Source organism: Talpa europaea, assembly GCF_964194135.1.
Source record: "Talpa europaea genome assembly, chromosome: 9".
Taxonomy (NCBI): Eukaryota; Metazoa; Chordata; class Mammalia; order Eulipotyphla; family Talpidae; genus Talpa; species Talpa europaea.
In genome coordinates, this window is record NC_140076.1 from 69,478,581 (window position 1) to 69,498,782 (window position 20,202).

Here is a 20,202-nt window from a genome sequence, read left to right on the forward strand (position 1 = left end):
GACGAGCCAGCCCCCTGCCTCGCGGGCGTCGGGCCTGCGGCAGGAGGGAGCCCTGAGGCTGCACAGACTTGACTCGGGGAGGCCGACCCGAGCTGCTGCCTCCATTTTGTTTCCTGTTCAGCTTGGTCTGTGGTGATGGTGTGGGTTTGGGGTGCGGCCGGGCAGGGGGTTCACCTGTGGCCGCGCCGGCTTGGGGCCTGAGGCCTCGAAGACCCCAGCCCAAACCCCCAGGTGAGCCCCGCGGGCAGGAGGGGGGCGGCCTTGGCCTCGGGCCGAGCCGAGCGGGCTGAGGGCAGGTGCCCAGTGGATGGGGAGCCCGGGCTGTAACCTAAGATGGAGGCCGGGACTGACGCGGGCCCGAGCGGGGCTGGCGGGGCGGTCCGACCGGCCTCGGCCGGGCCAGGTGCCTCCGGGGTTGGGGCCGGAGACGGGTAGGGTACTTGAGCCTTGGGCAGCCCGGGGTCTGTGCAGCTCCCCGAGGGAGGTGAGGGGATCGGAGTGCCACCCACGACGCCCGCAGGCCCTGACACTCCTGGGAGGCGCGCGAGGCCTCTGGGGAGTACGCCTTAGGCCCCGCCCGGGCTGCCGGGCCGGCCCGTAGGCCCGGGCCGCGAACGGGCGCGCAGGGGGAGGGGAGGGGGCGGTAGCGGCGGCTTTGCTGATTGGGCGGCGCGTTCGCGAGCCCGACTTCACCCGCCTTGAACCCCGAAGAGTGAGGCGAGGGAGCGCGCGCGGTGGGGGCAGGGGCGCGCGCGCACTCCGGGCCCTGCCACACGCGGGCCAGCGCGAGGCGCTCGGTCGCACGCGCCGCCGCGGGGGCGCGCGCGGTGGGGGTGTGAGGAGGTGGTGGCGGCGGCGGAATAGGCCGGGGCAGGTCGCGCTCGCTGCCTTCTCCCCTGAAGAGACGCGGGGGGAGGGGGGTGCGGCGAGCGGCTCCGCTCTCTCCCCACTGCTCCGCTCGCGCCCCAGTGTCATGAGGGTCACCCCCTCCCCCCAGCCGGCCCGGGAGGGGGCGCGGGGCACGGTAACTAGTGCGCTGGGGTGGGCGGCGGGCCGGCGCGAGGAGGAGGGGAGGAGGCGGCCGGGCGGGGAAGATGGTGGTGGCAGTGAGGTGAGGGGCTCGGGGGAGGGTCTGGCGCGACGCGGGGTCGGTGGCCGGCGGCGAGGCTGCCGTGGGCCCCCTCCCCCTCCATCACTACCAGCCGGGCTCTGGCCTAGCCGGCCGGGCCGCGGCGAACTTCCTCCCGGCGCGGCCCGGGCCCGCCGGCCTCCCGCGCGCACCTCGGCCTCCGCCTCCCCTCAGGTAGCGGGTTTGGGTAAGCGGGGCCGGCTGCCCTCCTGCAGCCAACTTTGCTTGCTGCTGGATATTGACGGGCGCGATCGGGTTGGTCAGGAGGTGCTGCCGCGGCTGCGGGAAGGAGCGCGGCCCGGGCAGGCGGCGGCAGCAGCCATGTTTGTCAAGCTGTAGCAGCTGCTGCTGCTGCCCTGACTCGGCTTCACCGCCTGCCTCCGTTTCTCCCCTGGCCGCGTCCGGGTTCTCGGCTGCTGCAGTCGTGAGCCAAGCAGGTCTGCAGGCAGGAAGGCGAGCTTCAGGGTGTACCCGCTTCGGCCCACTCTCCTGAGGCCTGGGCACGGCCGCTGCAAAGGCTCCAGCGCCGACTGGCCCTGGGTGCAGCGCTATTGTGACCGCTGCGCCTGAGCGAGCCTGGAAGGGGGGGGGGCGGGTAACCTTTTTGTGCGGCGTCCGGGAGCCCCCTCGAACCCCATAGCTCAATCCTTTAGGGAGATCCGGCCGATGGACCCCCCAGCGGGGAAGAGGGCGGAAGATTACTGTTTGAGATTTGGGAATTTACTGCCAAAGGGATTTTAAATTTAGTTCAGCCCAACTGTCCACCAGTCTGCAGTGCAGGAGAAAGGGACGGGCTATTTCCATGTGGCAAGATCAGCCCCGGGAAGATGGAGTTTGCGGAGGCTCACCGAGGCCATTTTTCCATCGTTGGCTCGGGAACTTTTTCCGCCCATGAAAGTGCTGTAGAAAGGCATCCAGGCCACTAGGCCTTGAGAAGTGGCTGCCATTTTGAAGATAAGCGTCAAATGGCCTATTAACTTGGATTAATTGAAGTATTTTTGGATTCCAGGTTGATGCTGGCCCAGGATGGATCAGACCTGTGAACTACCTAGAAGAAATTGTGTGCTGCCCTTTTCCAATCCAGTGAATTTAGATGCCCCTGAAGACAAGGACAGCCCTTTCGGTAATGGTCAATCCAATTTTTCTGAGCCACTTAATGGGTGTACTATGCAGTTATCGACTGCCAGTGGAACATCCCAAAATGCTTATGGACAAGATTCTCCATCTTGTTACATTCCACTGCGGAGACTACAGGATTTGGCCTCCATGATCAATGTAGAGTATTTAAATGGGTCTGCTGATGGATCAGATTCCTTTCAAGACCCTGAAAAGAGTGATTCAAGAGCTCAGTCGCCAGTTTGCACTTCCTTGAGTCCTGGTGGTCCAACAGCACTTGCTATGAAACTTGAACCCTCTTGTAATAACTCCCCTGAACTCCAGGTAAAAGTAACAAAGACTGTCAAAAATGGCTTTCTGCACTTTGAGAATTTTACTTGTGTGGACGATGCAGATGTAGATTCTGAAATGGACCCAGAACAGCCAGTCACAGAGGATGGGAGTATAGAGGAGATCTTTGAGGAAACTCAGACCAATGCCAGCTGCAATTATGAGCCTAAATCAGAAAATGGTGTAGAAGTGGCCATGGGAAATGAACAAGACAGCACACCAGAGAGTAGACCCGGTGCAGTCAAATCGCCATTCTTGCCATTAGCTTCTCAAACTGAAACACAGAAAAATAAGCAAAGAAATGAAGTGGACGGCAGCAATGAAAAAACAGCCCTTCTCCCAGCCCCCTTTTCACTAGGAGATACAAACGTTACCATAGAAGAGCAATTAAACTCAATAAATTTATCTTTTCAGGATGATCCAGACTCCAGTACCAGTACATTAGGAAACATGCTAGAATTACCTGGAACTTCATCATCATCTACTTCACAGGAATTGCCATTTGTAAGCTGTTTTTGGTACACCTTAAATGTATACATAAATGTATATATACAGACAACTTAAAGGGAAACTTGTAGTTTAGTTTTGGTTGCTTATCAGTTCAAAACTGAAAGCCTATTACTAATGATAAGGTTTTGGGTGAAATTTTACTTTGATTTTAAAATTTATCTCCATTGTATGAGTTTGATTCTGTTCAGACGTTCCCAAATAACTCCTTTGAGGACTGGCTCAGAGTTAAACTTTGAAGAGTTTTTGGTTGAGTTCAGATTTAATTTTTCTCAAGATGGAGTTATACATTTGTTTCATTTTTCTTTTTTCAAAATTTTTTTTGAGAAGAGGGGCCTTTGACTGGCTAGTACCATGATACAGTAAACCAGTTAATTACCTGGAGTTCTGTTTTGCATGAGGCATGACTTGTTTTCTTAGTTGACGGAGTGACTCTTGAGGCAGATTGAAATGCACTTTGGGTACAAATTGAAAGTTGCTAAGATGAGAAGGCCTTTTTGGACATTAGTCAAAATTTAAATAAATTAATTTTTCTGAACTACCTGTTGTGAAAGTGCAGCATCCTATGCTTTTGATAGCAGCCAACATCAAAGTATGCGCCGGAACCTTTTGTAGTTTTTAATTTTGAAGTATATGTATGTGGTGTGTGTATATATAAATGGAGATAATCTAATTTGAGTTGTTTTCAGTAGTGATGTGTATTCTTGTTAAAGGAAGGCAAATGATCAAGTTCTTTTTTGTTTGATCTTGGGACTGCCTGTAGGTAGGTAAGTGATCAGTTGACTTCTCTTAGTTCAGTTGTGAGACCTTTACAATTTCTAGCTACTTAGTTGTTAAATGGTTTGTTTCAGCTTAAATATTTGCTTCTGATAAGTTTCTGCTCAGACATATTGTCATGGTCACCTGTATTGTCACCCCCTCCACCAGCAGGTGCTTCTGAAATACTATGTAAAGTTTTAACCAGAAATAATTTTATAGTGTGTAGTGATTGTTTTGAGTGCGTTCATTTTACTAAATAGCCCTGCTCTTTAAAGTTACAGAGGGAGAATGTGGGTGTGTCGCTTTTGTTTCTGTTGATTCATATCTTAAATATGCTTTAGTATCCCTTGTTTGTTAGCTTAGCAATTGCAGTTTGAAAAATTTGTTTTGCTTATTATCTTTAGTCTGTATTGTCCTAGGTATTTTTTTTTTTTTTTTTTTTGGTGGTGATTTGTCTATGCCGACAACCTATTGGCAGCATAGACAAAATTCTCCTGTGCTTGCATTGAAATTTATTTTACATATGTATAGTTTTTCCTTTATATTTACATAAAAACTAGGTCTGACAGTGGAAACAGATGTTTCTGTACGAGCATACAAATGGAAATATAAATTTGTCTGATTCAAGAGATGTCAGTGGAATATTGGCTCTATTAGAAACAATTGAAAATATTGGAGCCTATAGAAACCACGTATTATACATTGAAAATGAGGTAGAAAATCTAAATTGCCTGAAGACTATGGGATTGAAGAAGCAAGTATTTAATTTATTCTTTCAGGCCTTTGATTGAAGGTTATGGTTGGTTTGTTGGTTTGATTTTCATTATTGATATTTTTTAACTGAGGATTTAAAGAAGTGAAGTCTGTCTCAAAATGCAAATTTAACTATACAGTGTAACTTGGGAAAGGTAAAAGTAATTCTAGTTAACACATCATTGATTGTCCTTACTATTCTCAATTGATTCATTGGTGTAGCAGATATTGAACATACTATATGTTATGCTTAGGGCTGGAAATTTTAGAAAATCCCTAGCAAATGCGGTTTGTCGTTTATTTTGTCTGTAATATTGTGATAGAATAAGATTCTCTAGGTAAGAATAAGCAGCCTCTTCAGTTTACCCTCATCTACTCTTTGTAATATTTTTTTATAACTGTAGTGATTTGTCATCATAGTTAATCCTGATATCTGGTGCTTTATATTTAATTGGGTTGATACCATCTGATTCCTACAAGTGTACCTATGCATCGTATAGTGCTTTGTTCATTGCATGTTTTTGGTAAAATATTGAAGGTTGGTTTCCAGAGCTTCTAATTTAAGCAGGCAATCACTAAGTTTATTAACTACTTTGGTTTATATTCTTCCCTTGGGTTTTCATGCCTTATAGTAAAAAGAGATGTCATAGAAAACATAGATTAGCCTTTAAGCCACTGAGACTGAACGCTTTGGAGATGAGACTGAAACCCTTCAGATCAAAATTATCTGAAGTGCTCTTTTTTTTATTAAGATTTATTCATTTATGCATACAAGAACTGGGGTACAGGCCAGAGGTGCTTGTTTTATTTATTTTTGCATACAAGAACTGGGGTGTAGGCCAGAGGTGCGGGGGTCAGAGGATTCACCAGAGTGGGGAACACAACAGGCAGATTGATGGAAATACACTGCTGAGTGAAGCAGCGGGCGAGAGTCAGGAGTTGTCTGCTGTGCTATGTGGTTATCTCCCTGGCTGGGGATCGAACTCATGCTACAGTGGCTGCTGATAGCTTCATAGGTTGCATCTTAACCCCTTGCGCCACAAGGGAGGCCTACTCTTGGTTTTCTTTAGTGACTTCTGAAGGTCTCTGACACTTGCCTGGACCTAAAGTAAAGTAACTCCTGGGGTTCGTATGAGGCTGATTTTACAGCAGTTGTTTTCTTTTGTTCAAGCAAGTAGATTTTTTTTGAGAACTCATACTTGGGCAGTATTCATGAATTTGGGTATCCTCAAAGTTCTTAGGAGGGTACCAGCTCTGGGATGGTCTGAAATACATAATATAATAGTGATTCTCTTTATGTGAAGAAGACCACTGACAATCCAGTTAAAGTGGAGACTGAAATTTTCTAGTTGTAAAAGAGAGAAAAAGGTTATTTAGGGTTTTCTACTGAAAAGCAAATTTAAGTTATGAAAGTAAGTTCTTTAAATCTTTATCAAAATTTTGAATATGATGGCAACTAATTGTTAGACTGCGTCAAATAACTGTTACGGTAAGACAAGAACCAAATATAGTCTTTAATATTTGGTCCAGCAAAATTGTACAATGGAGATGACATACCTTATTATTTTTTTTTTAAGATTTATTTATTTATGCATACAAGATCTAGGGTCCAGGCCAGAGGTGCGGGGGGGGGGGGGTGTGGTTAGATTATTTACCAGAGACAGAGTGGGGAACAGAGCAGATGAAATGACTGAAAGACACTACTGAGGGGAGCAGCGGGCTAGACAGGAGAGGTCTGCTGCGCCATGTGGGTAGCTCCCTGACCAGCCGAAGATCGAACTGGTGCTGTAGAGGCTGTGGATAGGTTCATAGTGCTGTGTTTAACTCCTTGCCCCACCAGGGAGGCCCTACATATCTTATTTTGCTTTACTTTTTCATGATCATAAGGAGGATGAATTTTTGTAAAAATATTTAACCACGTAATCAGTTTTAGTAATGTTCTCTTTGTTAAAATAACCACTGTAGAAAATTTCAGGCACACGCATACCAAAGAATAGAAATCTCCATGTGCTTCTCTTAGCTTCCAGAATTATTGATATTTTGCCAGTATTGTTTTATCTTTTATTATGTCATTTTCTTAACCTTTTTTTTTAAAGATTTATTTATTTACTTATACAAGCACTGGGTACAGTCAGAAGCGCAGTAGGGTGAGAGAATTCACCAGAGCCAGAGCAGGGAGCAGAACAGGCAGAATGACGAAATACACTGCTGAGGGGAGCAGCGGATGTGGCAGGAGAGGTCTGCGCGCTATGTGGGACCCTCGCTGGCGGCCAGGGATCGAACCAACGCTGCAGAGGCTGCGGGCAGCTTCGCAGCCCAGGCTCAACTGCTGTGCCACCAGGGGCGGCCCTCTCTTAACATTTCTTAATCCTTGATATACAGATCGCATCACTCTTTGAAGCTCCTATCACTTGTTTAATAATTTGACAATTGTTTAATGGTTGACCTAGATCATCCTTTCCTTGCCTGTAATTGAAGCGTTTCTTCTTTATCATTTATGTTGACTTTAAGAAACACAGCATCTTTTTGCCGATTTTTTTTTGCAGTTTTATCTTGTATGATTTGCACTGTAATACTTAATAGGTGGAGATAGACCTGTATTGTATATGGGATGGTTGTTGGAATAGAGGTTTTTTCCCCCATTTAAAAAATGGATATTTTACAAAAAGTAAATTTAAAAATGGATATTTTGCTGTTGAATTATTTGCAACACTCTCACCCTGTTACACACCCTGTACTAAGTTCTGTGCTATAGAAGTCATTAGAGTTGAATGGAGAGATGAATGAAACAAGACTTAAGGGAAAAAGTGGGACATGAATTAGCTTCATCTGGGTTGGGTTTGACTAGAGTTAGAAGGGTAATTTGAATGAGAGTTAAATGAACATGGTATATTCATAAGGTATATGTGGTGGATAGATTAGGCAAGGGGGTAGGGTAAGATACTAGGGCCTAGAAACCAAGCTAAAGCATTTTTTAAAAAAATTTATTTTATTTATTTATGCATACAAAAACTGGGATGTTGGCCAGAGATGCTGGGTGGGGAGGTGGTGGTGAGAGGATTCACCAGAGACAGAGTGGGGAGCAAAACAGGGAGATCTAAAATATACTGCTGAGGGGAGCAGTGGATGAGACAGGACAGGTCTGTTGCACCAAGTGGGTTAGTTCCCTGGTCAGTGATTGAACTGATGCTGCAGTGGTTGGCAATAGCTTGATAGTGCTGAGACTTAACCCCTTGCACCACTGGGAAGGCCCTAAGGCACTTGCTTTTGATGTGATAGGAACTAGGGGACAGAGAGGGATTTTGGCTGACATATGATATTAAAATCTGTATTTGGAAAACTTTGGGGGAGAGTAGGAGGCAGGGTTAGAATGTAGGACTCTGCTGTGAAGGTTATTAAAATTTAGACTTGAGCAGAATCAATCAGTAATAGTAGAAAGATAAGGGGTAAATCGAAAAGATTTTTTCAAAGGGGGTATAGCAACCTCTTTGGGGTTGCTATATTGGAGGCAAAATTTGAGCCTTGGTTTTGAGCAGTGAAGGACATAAATGAGGGAAGTCTAAGACTTGTGTTGGTGCCTGAGATGACTGATTCCTCAGGGGTTCTCTCCTTTCCTTTTCCTCTGAGATATTTCTGTTCCCATCTTTCCTTTCTGAAAAGAAGATCTATTCTGTTTTCACACCTCTCAGGTTCTACTTTTGGACTCCTCTCTCGCACCTCTGGAGAACAGTGTTTTATTCATTACTCTTTTCCTTTGGGATTTTTATTCTTTACCTCGCCACTGAATCACTTTTTCTGCCTAAAAACAATGATGTTTTTCTTTTTAAAGGGATCTTCTTCTGTCTTGTACCCTCTCTAATTATCTTTCCCATTTACTGATCAATTTCTTGAAAGAATTACCTGCTTTGTTTACTCCTCATTGAAGCTCTGGGGGCTGACTTTTATATATATCTTCCACTTTGCTGAAGTTGTTCTTTCATAATTCACAATGACACTTCATACTTACACTGCTAGATTTGCAGCATTTTGACCACTACTACTTTGAAAGATTTATTTGTTTATGCATACAAGAACCTGAGGTACAGGCCAGAGGTGCCGAGGTTGGGGGTGGTGGTGTGGGAGGATTCATCAGAGACACAGCCGGGAGCAGAATGGGCAGACTAACTGAACAGGTATGCTGGTGAGGGGAGCAATGGGGGAGACAGTAAGGGTCACTGTGCCAAGTGGGTAGGTTGCTGCGCCATGTGGGTAGCTCCCTGGCCGGCTGGGGATCAGACTTGTGCTGCAGCACAGCTTCACAGTGCTGGGCTTAACCCCTTGGGCCACCAGGGAGGCCCCTAATCCTTTTGTTCTTGATTGCTCTTTTCTTCCTTTTTTTCTTCTTTCTTTAGTTCTTACCCATTTTGTTTGATTCATTTCACTGCTGTTCTGCTATGTGAACACTTCCTTTTTTCAAGATTTATTTTTATTTACTTATGAGTACAAGAACTGGTGTATAGGACAGAGGGCAGCCGGGAGAAGGTGAGAGGATTCACCAGAGACAGAGTGGGGAGCTGAATAAGCAGATCCTCTGAAATACACTGCTGAGGGGAGCAGTGGGAGAGTCAGGAGAGGTCTGGTGTGCCATGTGGGTAGCTTCCTGGCCAGGGATAGAACTCATGCTTCAGAGACTGTAGATAACTTCATAGTGCTGAGACTTAATGATGAATTCTTTTTTTTTTTTTTATTTATTTATTTATACAAGCACTGGGTACAGTCAGAAGCACGGGAGGGTGAGAGAATTCACCAGAGCGGGGAACAGAGCAGGCAGAGGGACCGAAGTACACTGCTGAGGGGAGCAGCGGGCGGCAGGAGAGGTCTGCGCGCCACGTGGGACCCTCCTCCGGTGGCCGGGGAGCAGCCGGGGATCGAACTGGCGCTGCAGAGGCTGCGGGCAGCTTCGCAACCCAGCGCTCAACCGCTGCGCCACCGGGGAGGCCCAATGATGAATTCTTTATTATTGGTCTTTATATAGTTTTTTCCTCTTCAGTCTAATACAAATTTACCTCCAAAAGCTTTACCATCAGTGTCTCACTCCTTTCTCCATTTGTTTAACAAATAAAGGCTAAATTCAGTGTTATCTTTCATAGGATCCTGTGCTTACCTTCCCCCAATTTATACCAAATCTAGGGCACCCTGGGATCAGCCTGGGTTCATATGTTAGTTGTGTCTTGCTTCATTTCTTCCCCTGGCTCATGCCTTTATTCTGGTCTGATTCATCTTTGCATGGTAACACAGTGTAGCATGGTGTCTCATTTGTAATAGCAATATTTATTGATTGAAAGAATGAATAATGTGCTAATATAGAGATACAAGTTGGGAAGGGAGTAAACTTTAGGTAGGAGGTGATAAGTGAACTGTCAGCTGTCATCTTCACAGTATTAGATTTAAAAACAGCTTCTTTTAAAGTTTGATCTCTTCATACTTTCATTTTCTATGGCCTTTGAATTTGAACTCCCTAATATCTCAGACATTCGTTTTTCTCTTATTCTCTCTGTCAATCTTCTACTTAAGGAGATTAACCATAATGGTTTTATGTTGTACAGATCTGAGTGTGTACTGTGCTACTAGTTTAATTGGAGAGATCCCTTTGATTTCTCTGAGGCCGTTTCTCGTCTCTAAATTGGAGCTGGTAACTTCCTTGCCCAGTTGTTTAATAGGATGCAAGGAGGTAATTTATATGAAACAAGCCAGCACTAATTCTGAAGCTAAGTAAATCTGAAGTAGGTGCTCAGTACATGATGCCTTTTATATACTGGGCCAAATGCACATTTTTTTTTTTAAAGATTTATTTATGCATACAAGAACTGGGGTACAGGACAGAGGTGCTGGGGCTGAGAGGATTCAAAAGAGACAGAGTGGGGAGCAGAACAGGTTGATTGCCTGAAATACACTGCTGAGGGGAGCAGCAGGCGAGACAGGAGAGGTCTGCTGAACCATGTGGGTCCGTTCCATGGCTGGGGATGGAACTTGTGCGGCAGTGGTTGTGGATTGCTTCATTGTGCTGAGATTTAACACCTTGCGCCACCTGGGAGGCCCCAAATGCACATTTGGAAGGTAATTCTTGTGACTTTTGAGAAACATCGTTGTTATTTTTGCTTTTTTCTCTGTTCTTCCAAACATTCTTCTTCCTTAATTAGTAAGTAAAGATCATTAACTGCTGTTGGCAAGTTTGGTTTTTTTTTGGTTAACTAATAGGAGAATTTGATCCAGTTATGTTTGGTGATTAGAACCTAATTTGTACAGTAGTATTAGTCTTTCCAAACCCCAGCTGTTAAGTGGTGTAACTTTTTTTTGTTGCTTTTTGCTGGTATCCTTCCTCATAGATATTAATGTGGCCCCCCCCTCACCTCCCGCAGTTTTCAAGGGAGCCCATTAAAAGGAGACCCTGCCCCTTTTCTGGTGTGTTGGGATGATTTTCATTGAACAGCATTTCTGAAACTTTTTTTTTATAAGATTAATTTTATTTATACAAGAACCAGGGTACAGGACAGATGCGCCGAAGGTGAGAGGATTCACCAGAGACAGAGCAAGGGAATAGAACAGGCCGAATGATGAAATACACTGCTGAGGGGAGCAGCAGTCGAGACAGGGGAGGTCTGCTCCCCATGTGGGTTGCTCCGAGGCTGGTGGGGATCGAACTAGCACTGCAGAGGCTGCGGACAGCTTCACAGTGCTGCGCTCAACAGCCTGTGCCGCCAGGGAGGCCCTCTGAAACTTTTTTAATCTCAAGTGTAGCCCCTTTTTTTTTTTTTAAAGATTTATTTAATTTTGCATTAAGAGCTGGGGTATAGGCCAGAGATGCTGGGGGTGAGAGGATTCACAGAGACAGAGTGGGAAACAGAACAGGCAGACTGACTGAAATACACTGCTGAGGGGAGCCAGTGGACAAGTCAGGAGAGGTCTGCTGCGCCATGTGGGTTGCTCCCTGGCCAGTGTGGGGATGGAACTTGTGTTGCAGAGGCTGCGGATTGCTTCATAGTGTGGTGCTTAACCCTTGGGCCACCAGGGAGGCCCTCAAATGTAGCCTTTTGAAGAAACAGCTGTGAATCATTTTAGTTACACAAGTAATACATATTTGAGGTAAAAAAAAAAAAAAAAGTCAAACTCCAAAGTGGAATATAAAAGTCAGTATGCCTATCATCATTCATATATGCCTTCATTTTCCTTCTTTTTGATAAGAAATTTCTTTTTTTTTTTTTTAAATTTTATAGAGGCATGTTTATTTATTTGTTTGTTTGGTTTTTTTTTGTTTATACAAGCACTGGGTACAGTCAGAAGCGCGGGAGGGTGAGAGAATTCACCAGAGCCAGAGCGGGGAGCAGAGCAGGCAGAAGGATCGAAGTACACTGCTGAGGGGAGCAGCGGGCGGCAGGAGAGGTCTGCGCGCCATGTGGGACCCTCCTCCGGTGCCTGGGGAGCAGCCGGGGATCAAACCAGCGCTGCGGAGGCCTCGGGCAGGTTTGCAACCCAGCGCTCAACCGCTGCGCCACCGGGGAGGCCCTGATTAGAAATTTCTTTGTTTGTATAAGTATATACTTTTTTTTAACCTTTTGGTAACAGAGGTGGCCTGGTATAAATGAATATCATTTAATACCTTGGTTGATGACTTTTATTAGTCATGTCCTTGTGTGAAAGAATATGTTTTATTATTGAAAATTTTGGTAAACATACATTTACGAACAGTTGTTAGAAATAATAAGAGAACCCTTGTATATTTTCTCTAGTTTAGCAATGATAATATTTTATAAGAATATCTAAGATTACAATCAGAATATTGACAATATAATTACTAATTTTACTGTTTCACCATTTTGGTTTCTTGTTTTTTATTTTATTTTAAAGATTTATTTATTTATGCATACAAGGGGTATAGGCCAAAGATGTGGGGTGAGAGGAATCACCAGAGACAGAGTGGGGAGCAGAACAGGCAGATTGACTGAAACACACTGCTGAGGGGAGCAGCTGGTGAGACAGAAGAGGTCTGCTGTGCCATGTGGGTAGGCTCCCTGGCTGGGGATCAAACTCATGCTGCAGTGGCTACTGATAGCTTCATAGTACTGAGACTTAACCCCTTGTACCACCAGGGAGGCCCTCTTATTTTGCTTTTAAAGAAAACTGCTTTATTAAATATATTTCAGATTACCGCCTTTTACTTGTATTCATTTGTATGTATGTATTATATTCTTTACATTTTTATTACCAAGGTAGGTTTCTTACATTTACCACTCCACTCAAGATACTGAACTGTTGTTTTTTTTTTTTTTTTAAAGATTTATTTGTTTATGCATGCAAGAACTGGGGTACAGGCCAGAGATGGGGGTGGGGTGAGAGGATTCACCAGAGACAGAGTGGAGAGCAGAACAGGCAGATCTACTGTAATACACTGCTGAGGGGAGCAGCGGGCGAGATAGGAGAGGTCTGTTGAGCCATGTAGGTTGCTCCCTGGCTGTTGAGGGATGGACTAGTGCTCTAGAGGCTGCGGATTACTTCATAGTGTGGTGCTTAACCCTTGCGCCACAATGAGGCCTGATACTGAACTGTTTTAACAACGCAAAATGTCTCCTGTAGCTCTTTTACTCCACAACCATCTCCTTTCTTTTCTATCCCACTTCCTAAACCTTTGCCAACTACTTATCTGTCCTTTGATTCTAAAATTTTGTCATTTTTTAAAAAAAAGATTTATTTATTCATGCATACAAGAACTAGGATACAGGCCAGAGGTGTGGGAGGTGAGAGGATTCACCAGAGACAGAGTAGGGAACAGAACAGGCAGATAGACTGAAGTACACTGCTGAGGGGAGCAGCGGGTGAGTCAGGAGTAGTGTGCTGTGCCATGTGGGTAGCTCCCTGGCTGGCCGGGGATCAAACTGCCCTGCTGAGGCTGCAGACAGCTTCACAGCCCTGTGCTTAACCCCTTGCACCACCAGAGAGGCCCTAAAATTTTGTCATTTAAAAAATGTTATATTGGAATTGGGTTTTTCACTTCCTAGAGATTCATCCAAGTTACTGACTATATCAGCATGTTACTCCTTTTATGACTGAGTAGTGTTCCATAGCATGGAAGGCAAACACCATACTTGTTAAATTATCCACTGGTTGAAGGATATCTGGACTTATTCTAGCTTTTAGCTATTAGAAGCAAAGTAGATGTTTTTGTGTATACAATTTTGCGTGAATGTAAGCTTTTTTGGGGGACAAATGCCCATAGATACAGTTGCTATATCCGAAAGGTGGTAATGGCATTTTTTCTAGGGCAACTGTCATTTATTTCTTAGCAGCAGCATGTGAGTGATCCAGTTTCTCTGCATCCTCACCAGCATTTGTGTTGTCGCTGTTTTTATTTTAGCCATTTTGATATTTATGTAATATCTTACTATGGTTTTAATTTGCATATTCCAGATAGCTAATGATGTTGAACATTTTTTTTGTGTGTGTGCTTATTTGCCATCTTTATATCCTCTTTGGTGAAATATTTGTGCCTTTTGCCCATTTTCTAATTGGATTGAGTTGTTTTTTTTTTTCATTTTTTTACTGTTGAGTTTTGAGAGTTCTTAACATATTTTAGATGATATACATTCTTGATAATGGCTATAAACAATCCATAATCTTAAAATATTGTTTCCACTTTTAGATAATTAGAGAACCAATAAAATCATATACACTTGTGGTTCCCCTTAAAAAAATTGGAACAGATTTTAGTGTGTGTTGCTGTTAAGTAAAATTACTTTATTAAGGTTACTAAAGTTCTTTTCATATCTTCAGTGACCCTATATAAAATACCACAATACTCAGTTAAAGATCGCTAGAAGGATAAAATCCATTTTGGTGGATGAACAATTATATTTACACATTAGATTAAATTAAAAATAATTAGTGGTTATATGATACCCCCCTATATGCCAGGAAGAGTCTGAAGGTAGTCTCTCTTTGTAAATTATAAGGGTATATTCCCCTTGTCATCTCTAATTTCTCTTGATGCTGTAATTGGAGCTGTTGAGGATCCCTGGTGAAAGTAACAATGTGCAAGTTATATCTGTGCCTAGTAAAAATAACAGCCATTAATGCCATGCTAATTGTCATTGGAATTTTATATCCAAAGGCATTTCTTTAAACATTGCAGTTGGTTCAGTTGACAGTACGTTGAATCTATTTTTATAATTAGTGTATCCAGGAGCAGTACTTCCACTATGCCGTTAAATATAAAGAATTATGGAGCAGTTGTTGAGAGTTAACAACATCCTAATTTAACGTGCTTTACTTTAACATATTAGAGCTTTGGGAAAGAAATTTATAGTTTAGTTAATTAAACCACTGAAATTAGTTCTTTGGTGGAGTAGATACTGGAGTTATAAGTAGAGTCTTGATAGGCATCAATTTCATAGTAATGTTTGTGGAGTTTATTTCCTAGGGAAAAAATTGCTGATAGTTGTATTATCAGGACAATGGGTTAAAAATTCTGATGTAGGGCTCCTGGTGGCGCAAGGGGTTAAGCCCCACACTATGAAGCAATCCGCAGCCTCTGCAGCACAAGTTTGATCCCGGCCAGCCAGGGAGAAACCCACCTGTCTCTGGTGAATCCTCTCACCCCCTACATCTCTGGCCTGTACACTAGCTCTTGTATGCATAAATAAATAAATCGTTAACCAAAAATTTTTGATATACATACTTCGGCATGATTTTTCAAAAGGATACACCATTTTACACAGTTCTAAATATTGTATGAGTTTAGCATTTGCACCTCAACTTTTATAGGCAGAGATGTTTTAAGTTCTTTATTAAGAGGGTGCATAATGCTACTACAAGATTGATTTAAGTAATATAGATTTATTGGAAATTATTTGCTTACTGTTTACATTTTTCCTGTGACCTTGGTGTTTATATCCATTGCTGACTTATCCATTTGGACTTTTTTTTAAAGATTCATTCATTTATGTATACAAGAACTGAGATATAGGCCAGAGGTATGGGGGGAGAGGGTGAGAGGATTCAGTAGAGACAGATTTGGCAAGCCGAACAGGTGGATTGACTGAAACACACTGCTGAGGGGAGCAGCGGGTGAGACTGGAGAGGTCTGCTGCGCTTTGTGGATAGCTCCCTGGCTAGGGATTGAATTCATGCTACATCGGCTGCCAATAAATAGCTTCATAGTGCTGAGAGTTAACCTCTTGCGCCACCAGGGAGGCCCTAGATTTCAGTGTTTTATAGCTATTATTCTTTTTCTCACTGACTAGAAGTTTCTTTTTGTTTTTCATTTTGTTTAATTTTATGTAGTTTTACCATTGTAGCTTTATTTTTCATATAGCCAGATCTATGTTTTGGAGTGATTTCTTTTACGGGTTTTTTAGTATCCTTTTTGAAAACATTTATTAGACAGCTCTTACCCCAAGATTGCCTGCCTGTATCTATGCAGGAGTTCTTTTTACAAACCTTTTCCTTGCAAAAGCAGCAGCAGCTCTCTGACCGCCTTTCTCCTTTTCCGAATAAACCTATTCTTTTTAAAATGTGAAAAAACCCAGAAAACATACATCCTTGGAGCTGTGGAGGAAATGTTTCCCCATTGTATTAGCTATCTGTTCTGTCTAACAAATTACCCTTAAATTTAGCAGTCTAGAACAAAAAACTTACTCACATAGAGTTAGGAATTGGGGAGTAGCCTAGCTGGCTAGTTCTGGCTCATTGTCTCATGAGATTGCAAGCAAGATGTCTGCCAGGACTGCAGTCGTCCAAATGCTGTAGGATCTCTGTCCAAGACTGCTCATGCATATGGCTGCTGGCTGTTTGTAGGAGGTCTCCGTTCATTATCACTTGACCATTTACATAGGGTTGCTTAGAGTATGTAACTGGCTTCCCCTAAAGTGAGTTATCCAAGAGAGAAGGGGACACCAGGCAGGAAGAGAGAGTGGGATATATCATGTGGGAGGGAAATAATACCAGTGCATGAATACCATGAGGCAGAGATGATTGGGGGAGATCTCGAAGGCTGGTTACCACAGCTATTCAACAAGAATTGAATATATTTTTTTAAAGATTTATTTATTTATACTTTCAAGAACTTTGGGTTGTAGGCCAGAGGTGCGGGGGGAGACGGGGAAAGGATTCCCAGAGACAGAGTGGGGAGCAGAACAGGTGGATTGACTGAAATACACTAATGAGGGGGAGCAGTAGGCCAGACAGGGGAGGTCTGCTGTGCCATGTGGGTCAGCTTCTTGCCTGGGGATCTGCTGCTGATAGCTTCATAGTGCTGAGTCTTAACAACCCCTTGCAGCACCAGAATTGAAGTTGTAATTAAAGAAGAAAACTTAAGTAGAAATAAGCAGAGATTAACCACTAACCACTTTTTTTTTTTTAAGATTTATTTATCCATACAAGAAATGGGGTGTAAGCCAGAGGTGTGGGGGGCAGGGCATGAGAGGATTCACCTGAGACAGAGTGGGGAGCAGAACCGGCAGATCTACTGAAGTACACTGCTGAGGGGAGTAGCTGGCGAGTCAGGGGAGGTTTGCTGCGCCAAGTGGGTTAGCTCCCTGGCCAGGGATCAAACTTATGCTGCAGTGGCTGGCTACAGCTTGATAGTGCCACCAGGGAGGCCCTAATCACTTCTTTTAAGCTGACCTTGTTTTGTCAAATTGAATGTTTTAATAGGTATGCAATTAAAAATACAATTAAAAAAGAGTTAAAAAAAGGGGCATTAGTGAGACACCCTTGTACCTTGGCTGCTCAGTTACTCTTTTTTTTTCTTTTTTTTCCCTTTTTTTCTTTTAAAAGATTTATTTACTTATGCATACTAGAGCTGGTGTACAGGGCAGAGATGGGGGGGGGGCGGGCGGGGGAGGGGGTGAGAGGATTCACCGGAGACAGACTGGGGAACAGAACAGGCAGATTGACTGAGGGACACTGCTGAGGGGAGCAGCGGGCGAGTCAGGAGAGGTCTGCTGTGCTATGTGTGTTGCTCCCTGGCCAAGCTGGGGATCGAACTCATGCTTCAGTGGCAGCAGACAACTTCATAGGTTGCATCTTAACCCCTTGAGTCACCAGGGAGGCCCTGCTCAGTTATTCTTAATGAAAAAGAAGATTGTGTACACTTTCCATTTTATAGCATAGTTTTTTCATCTTTCACTTCTATATTTTAAGATTAATTTATATAAAGCTGGGGTATAGGCCAGAGGTGCAGGGGGTGCCGGTGAGAGGATTCATCAGAGACAGAGTGGGGAGCAGAAAAGGTGGATTGACTGAAATACACTGCTTGAGGGAAAAAGCAGGTGAGACAGGAGAGGTCTGCGGTGACATGTGGGTAGCTCCCTGACCAGGAACCAAACTCCTGCTGCAGTGGCTGTGGATAGCTTGATAGTGCTGAGGCTTAAAATCACTTGCTCCACCAGGGGAGACCCTCTTTTTTTTTTTTTTCCCCCAAATACCTGCATAGTATTCTGTAATATGAATGTTACAATTTCTTTTTTTTTTTTTTTTAAAGATTTTATTTATTTATACAAGAACTGGGGTACAGGCCAGAGGTGTGGGAGGGTGAGAGAATTCACCAGAGACAGAGCAGGGAGCAGAATAAACAGACCGATGGAAAACAATGCTGAGGGGAGCAGCAGGCAAGATGAGAGGTCTGCCACGCCATGTGGGTATCTCCCTGCCTGGCCGGAAATCAAACTGGCCGCAGAGGCTGCAGACAGCTTCACAGAGCTGCTCTCAGCTGGGTGGCGGGGGAGACCCTGAATGTTACAATTTCAGTTCAAGTATTCTTTGGCTGAAAGTTAGCAACCATACACATAGCAGTTTTGTTCCAGGAAGGCTGCTCTCTTTGACTATGGCAATTTTGGGAGGGGTTCACATTGAGCAGAGAGGAAGGAAGGGGACACCTGCTATGCCAGCCAGATAACCTAATCAACTCATGTTATCCATGGGTTGACACATGTCTCAGCCAGATTGACTTCACATCTGATATGGTAATTTTGAATGTATGCAAATACATTTGTAGGATAAATCTTGAGAACTGGAATTGTTGGTCAAAGTTATATTTAATTTTGAATTAAATTCAAAATCTTGCCAAATTCCCCACTAAAAGAGTATGTAGTATATATATTTACATCCCCAACCAGTAAGTGTGCCTATTTTAATGATTTTTAAGTTTTAATTACGGTAAATTACGTATAGCATAAATTAACTAATTTAACAATTTTCAAGTGTGTTCAGAAGTGTTAAACTATACTGCCTATACTCAGATTTTTGTGCAGCCAGTCTCTAGAATTCCTTCTGTCTTGCAAAACTGTATATACCCATTAAACAATTTACCACTTCTTGCTGGCAATTACCATTCTAGTTTTTGCTTCTGAATTTGACTACTCTAGATATCTTACCTAAGTGGAATCATATAATACTTACCTATTTGTGACTGATTTATTCCGGTCTGGTTAGTGTAATGTCCTGAAAGTTTATCCATGTTGTAGCATGTGCCAAACTTTTTTTTCTTTTTAAAGATAATCTGTTGCATGTATATATCACATGTTGGTTATTGTGAATAATGCTAATATGAACAAAGATAACTCTTTGCGATCCAATAGGGATTCTCAATGAAGAAACTATAGCTGGGGGGCACAGAAAGAAAATTTATTTGCTATCTAAATTACCTAGAATTTGGATATTCTGTACTATTTTCTGTTTTTTGTTTTCTGAGTATTTTTTAAAGTATGGACTTAAAAAAATCAAGCTAGCTTTTTACATTTCTATCATGTGCTTAAAAATTAAAATTCATTTTTAAGATTTATTTATTTATTCATTCATTCATTTATTTATTTATACAAGAACTGGGGTACAGGCCAGATGTGCGGGAGGGTGAGAGGATTCACCAGAGACAGAGCGGGAACATAACAGGTAGACTGACAAAATACACTGCTGAGGGGAGCAGTGGGTGTGACAGGAGAGGTCTGCTGTGCCATGTGGGACCCTCGCCCGCCAGTCGGGATTGAACCGGTGCTGCAGAGGCTACGGACATCTTCATAGCACAGCGCTCAACTGCCTGCACCACCAGGGGAGGCCCAAGAATTAAAATTTAAAATGAGGCACTTCTGCCCTCTTGTGCCAATGCAGGTGTTTGGGGTGAACTGGGGTGTAGGCCATAGGTGAGGGGGGTGCGAGGATTCACCATAGACAGAGTGGGAAACAGACAGGCAGAATGACTGAAGTACACTGCTGAGGGAACCAGCGGGCAAGACAGGAGAGGTCTGCTGTGCCATGTGGGTAGCTCCCTGGCCAGGGTTTGAACTTGTGATGCAGTTGCTTCGGAGAGCTTCATAGGTTGCGCCTTAAACCCTTGCGCCACCAGGAAGGCCCAGTGCAGGTGTTTCTTTTCACAAATCTTTTCCCTTTGGAAAACAGCAGCAGCGGCTCTTCTGACCACTTGTGTCTGTGCAAGCATCATCTTTTTTTTATATAATAAATGTGTGCTTTTGGATATATATTCAAAAATTTTTAAAAATATTTTTATTTTTATTTATATAATTACAAATTTTATTTTTTATTTTTTTTTTAAATAGAGGTATGTTTTCATTTATTTATTTATT

At 43.5% G+C, this 20,202-nt stretch overlaps 1 protein-coding gene across 4 annotated transcripts in view; it reads left to right on the forward strand.

Annotated features, from left to right (window-relative positions):
- Nucleotides 1-2,155: 2,155 nt before the first annotated feature.
- NSD1 (nuclear receptor binding SET domain protein 1) overlaps nt 2,156-20,202 on the forward strand; it is a gene marked incomplete at both ends in the record, with an annotated part of 143,349 nt that continues 125,302 nt past the window's right edge. For 2 of the 4 annotated variants that reach the window (XM_084244170.1, XM_084244171.1), the window contains one exon: nt 2,156-3,079. In XM_084244170.1, coding sequence (XP_084100296.1) covers nt 2,156-3,079 — 924 coding nt within the window. The remainder of the gene's footprint in view (nt 3,080-20,202) is intronic. The other 2 variants (XM_084244172.1, XM_084244173.1) reach the window with 2 other exon arrangements.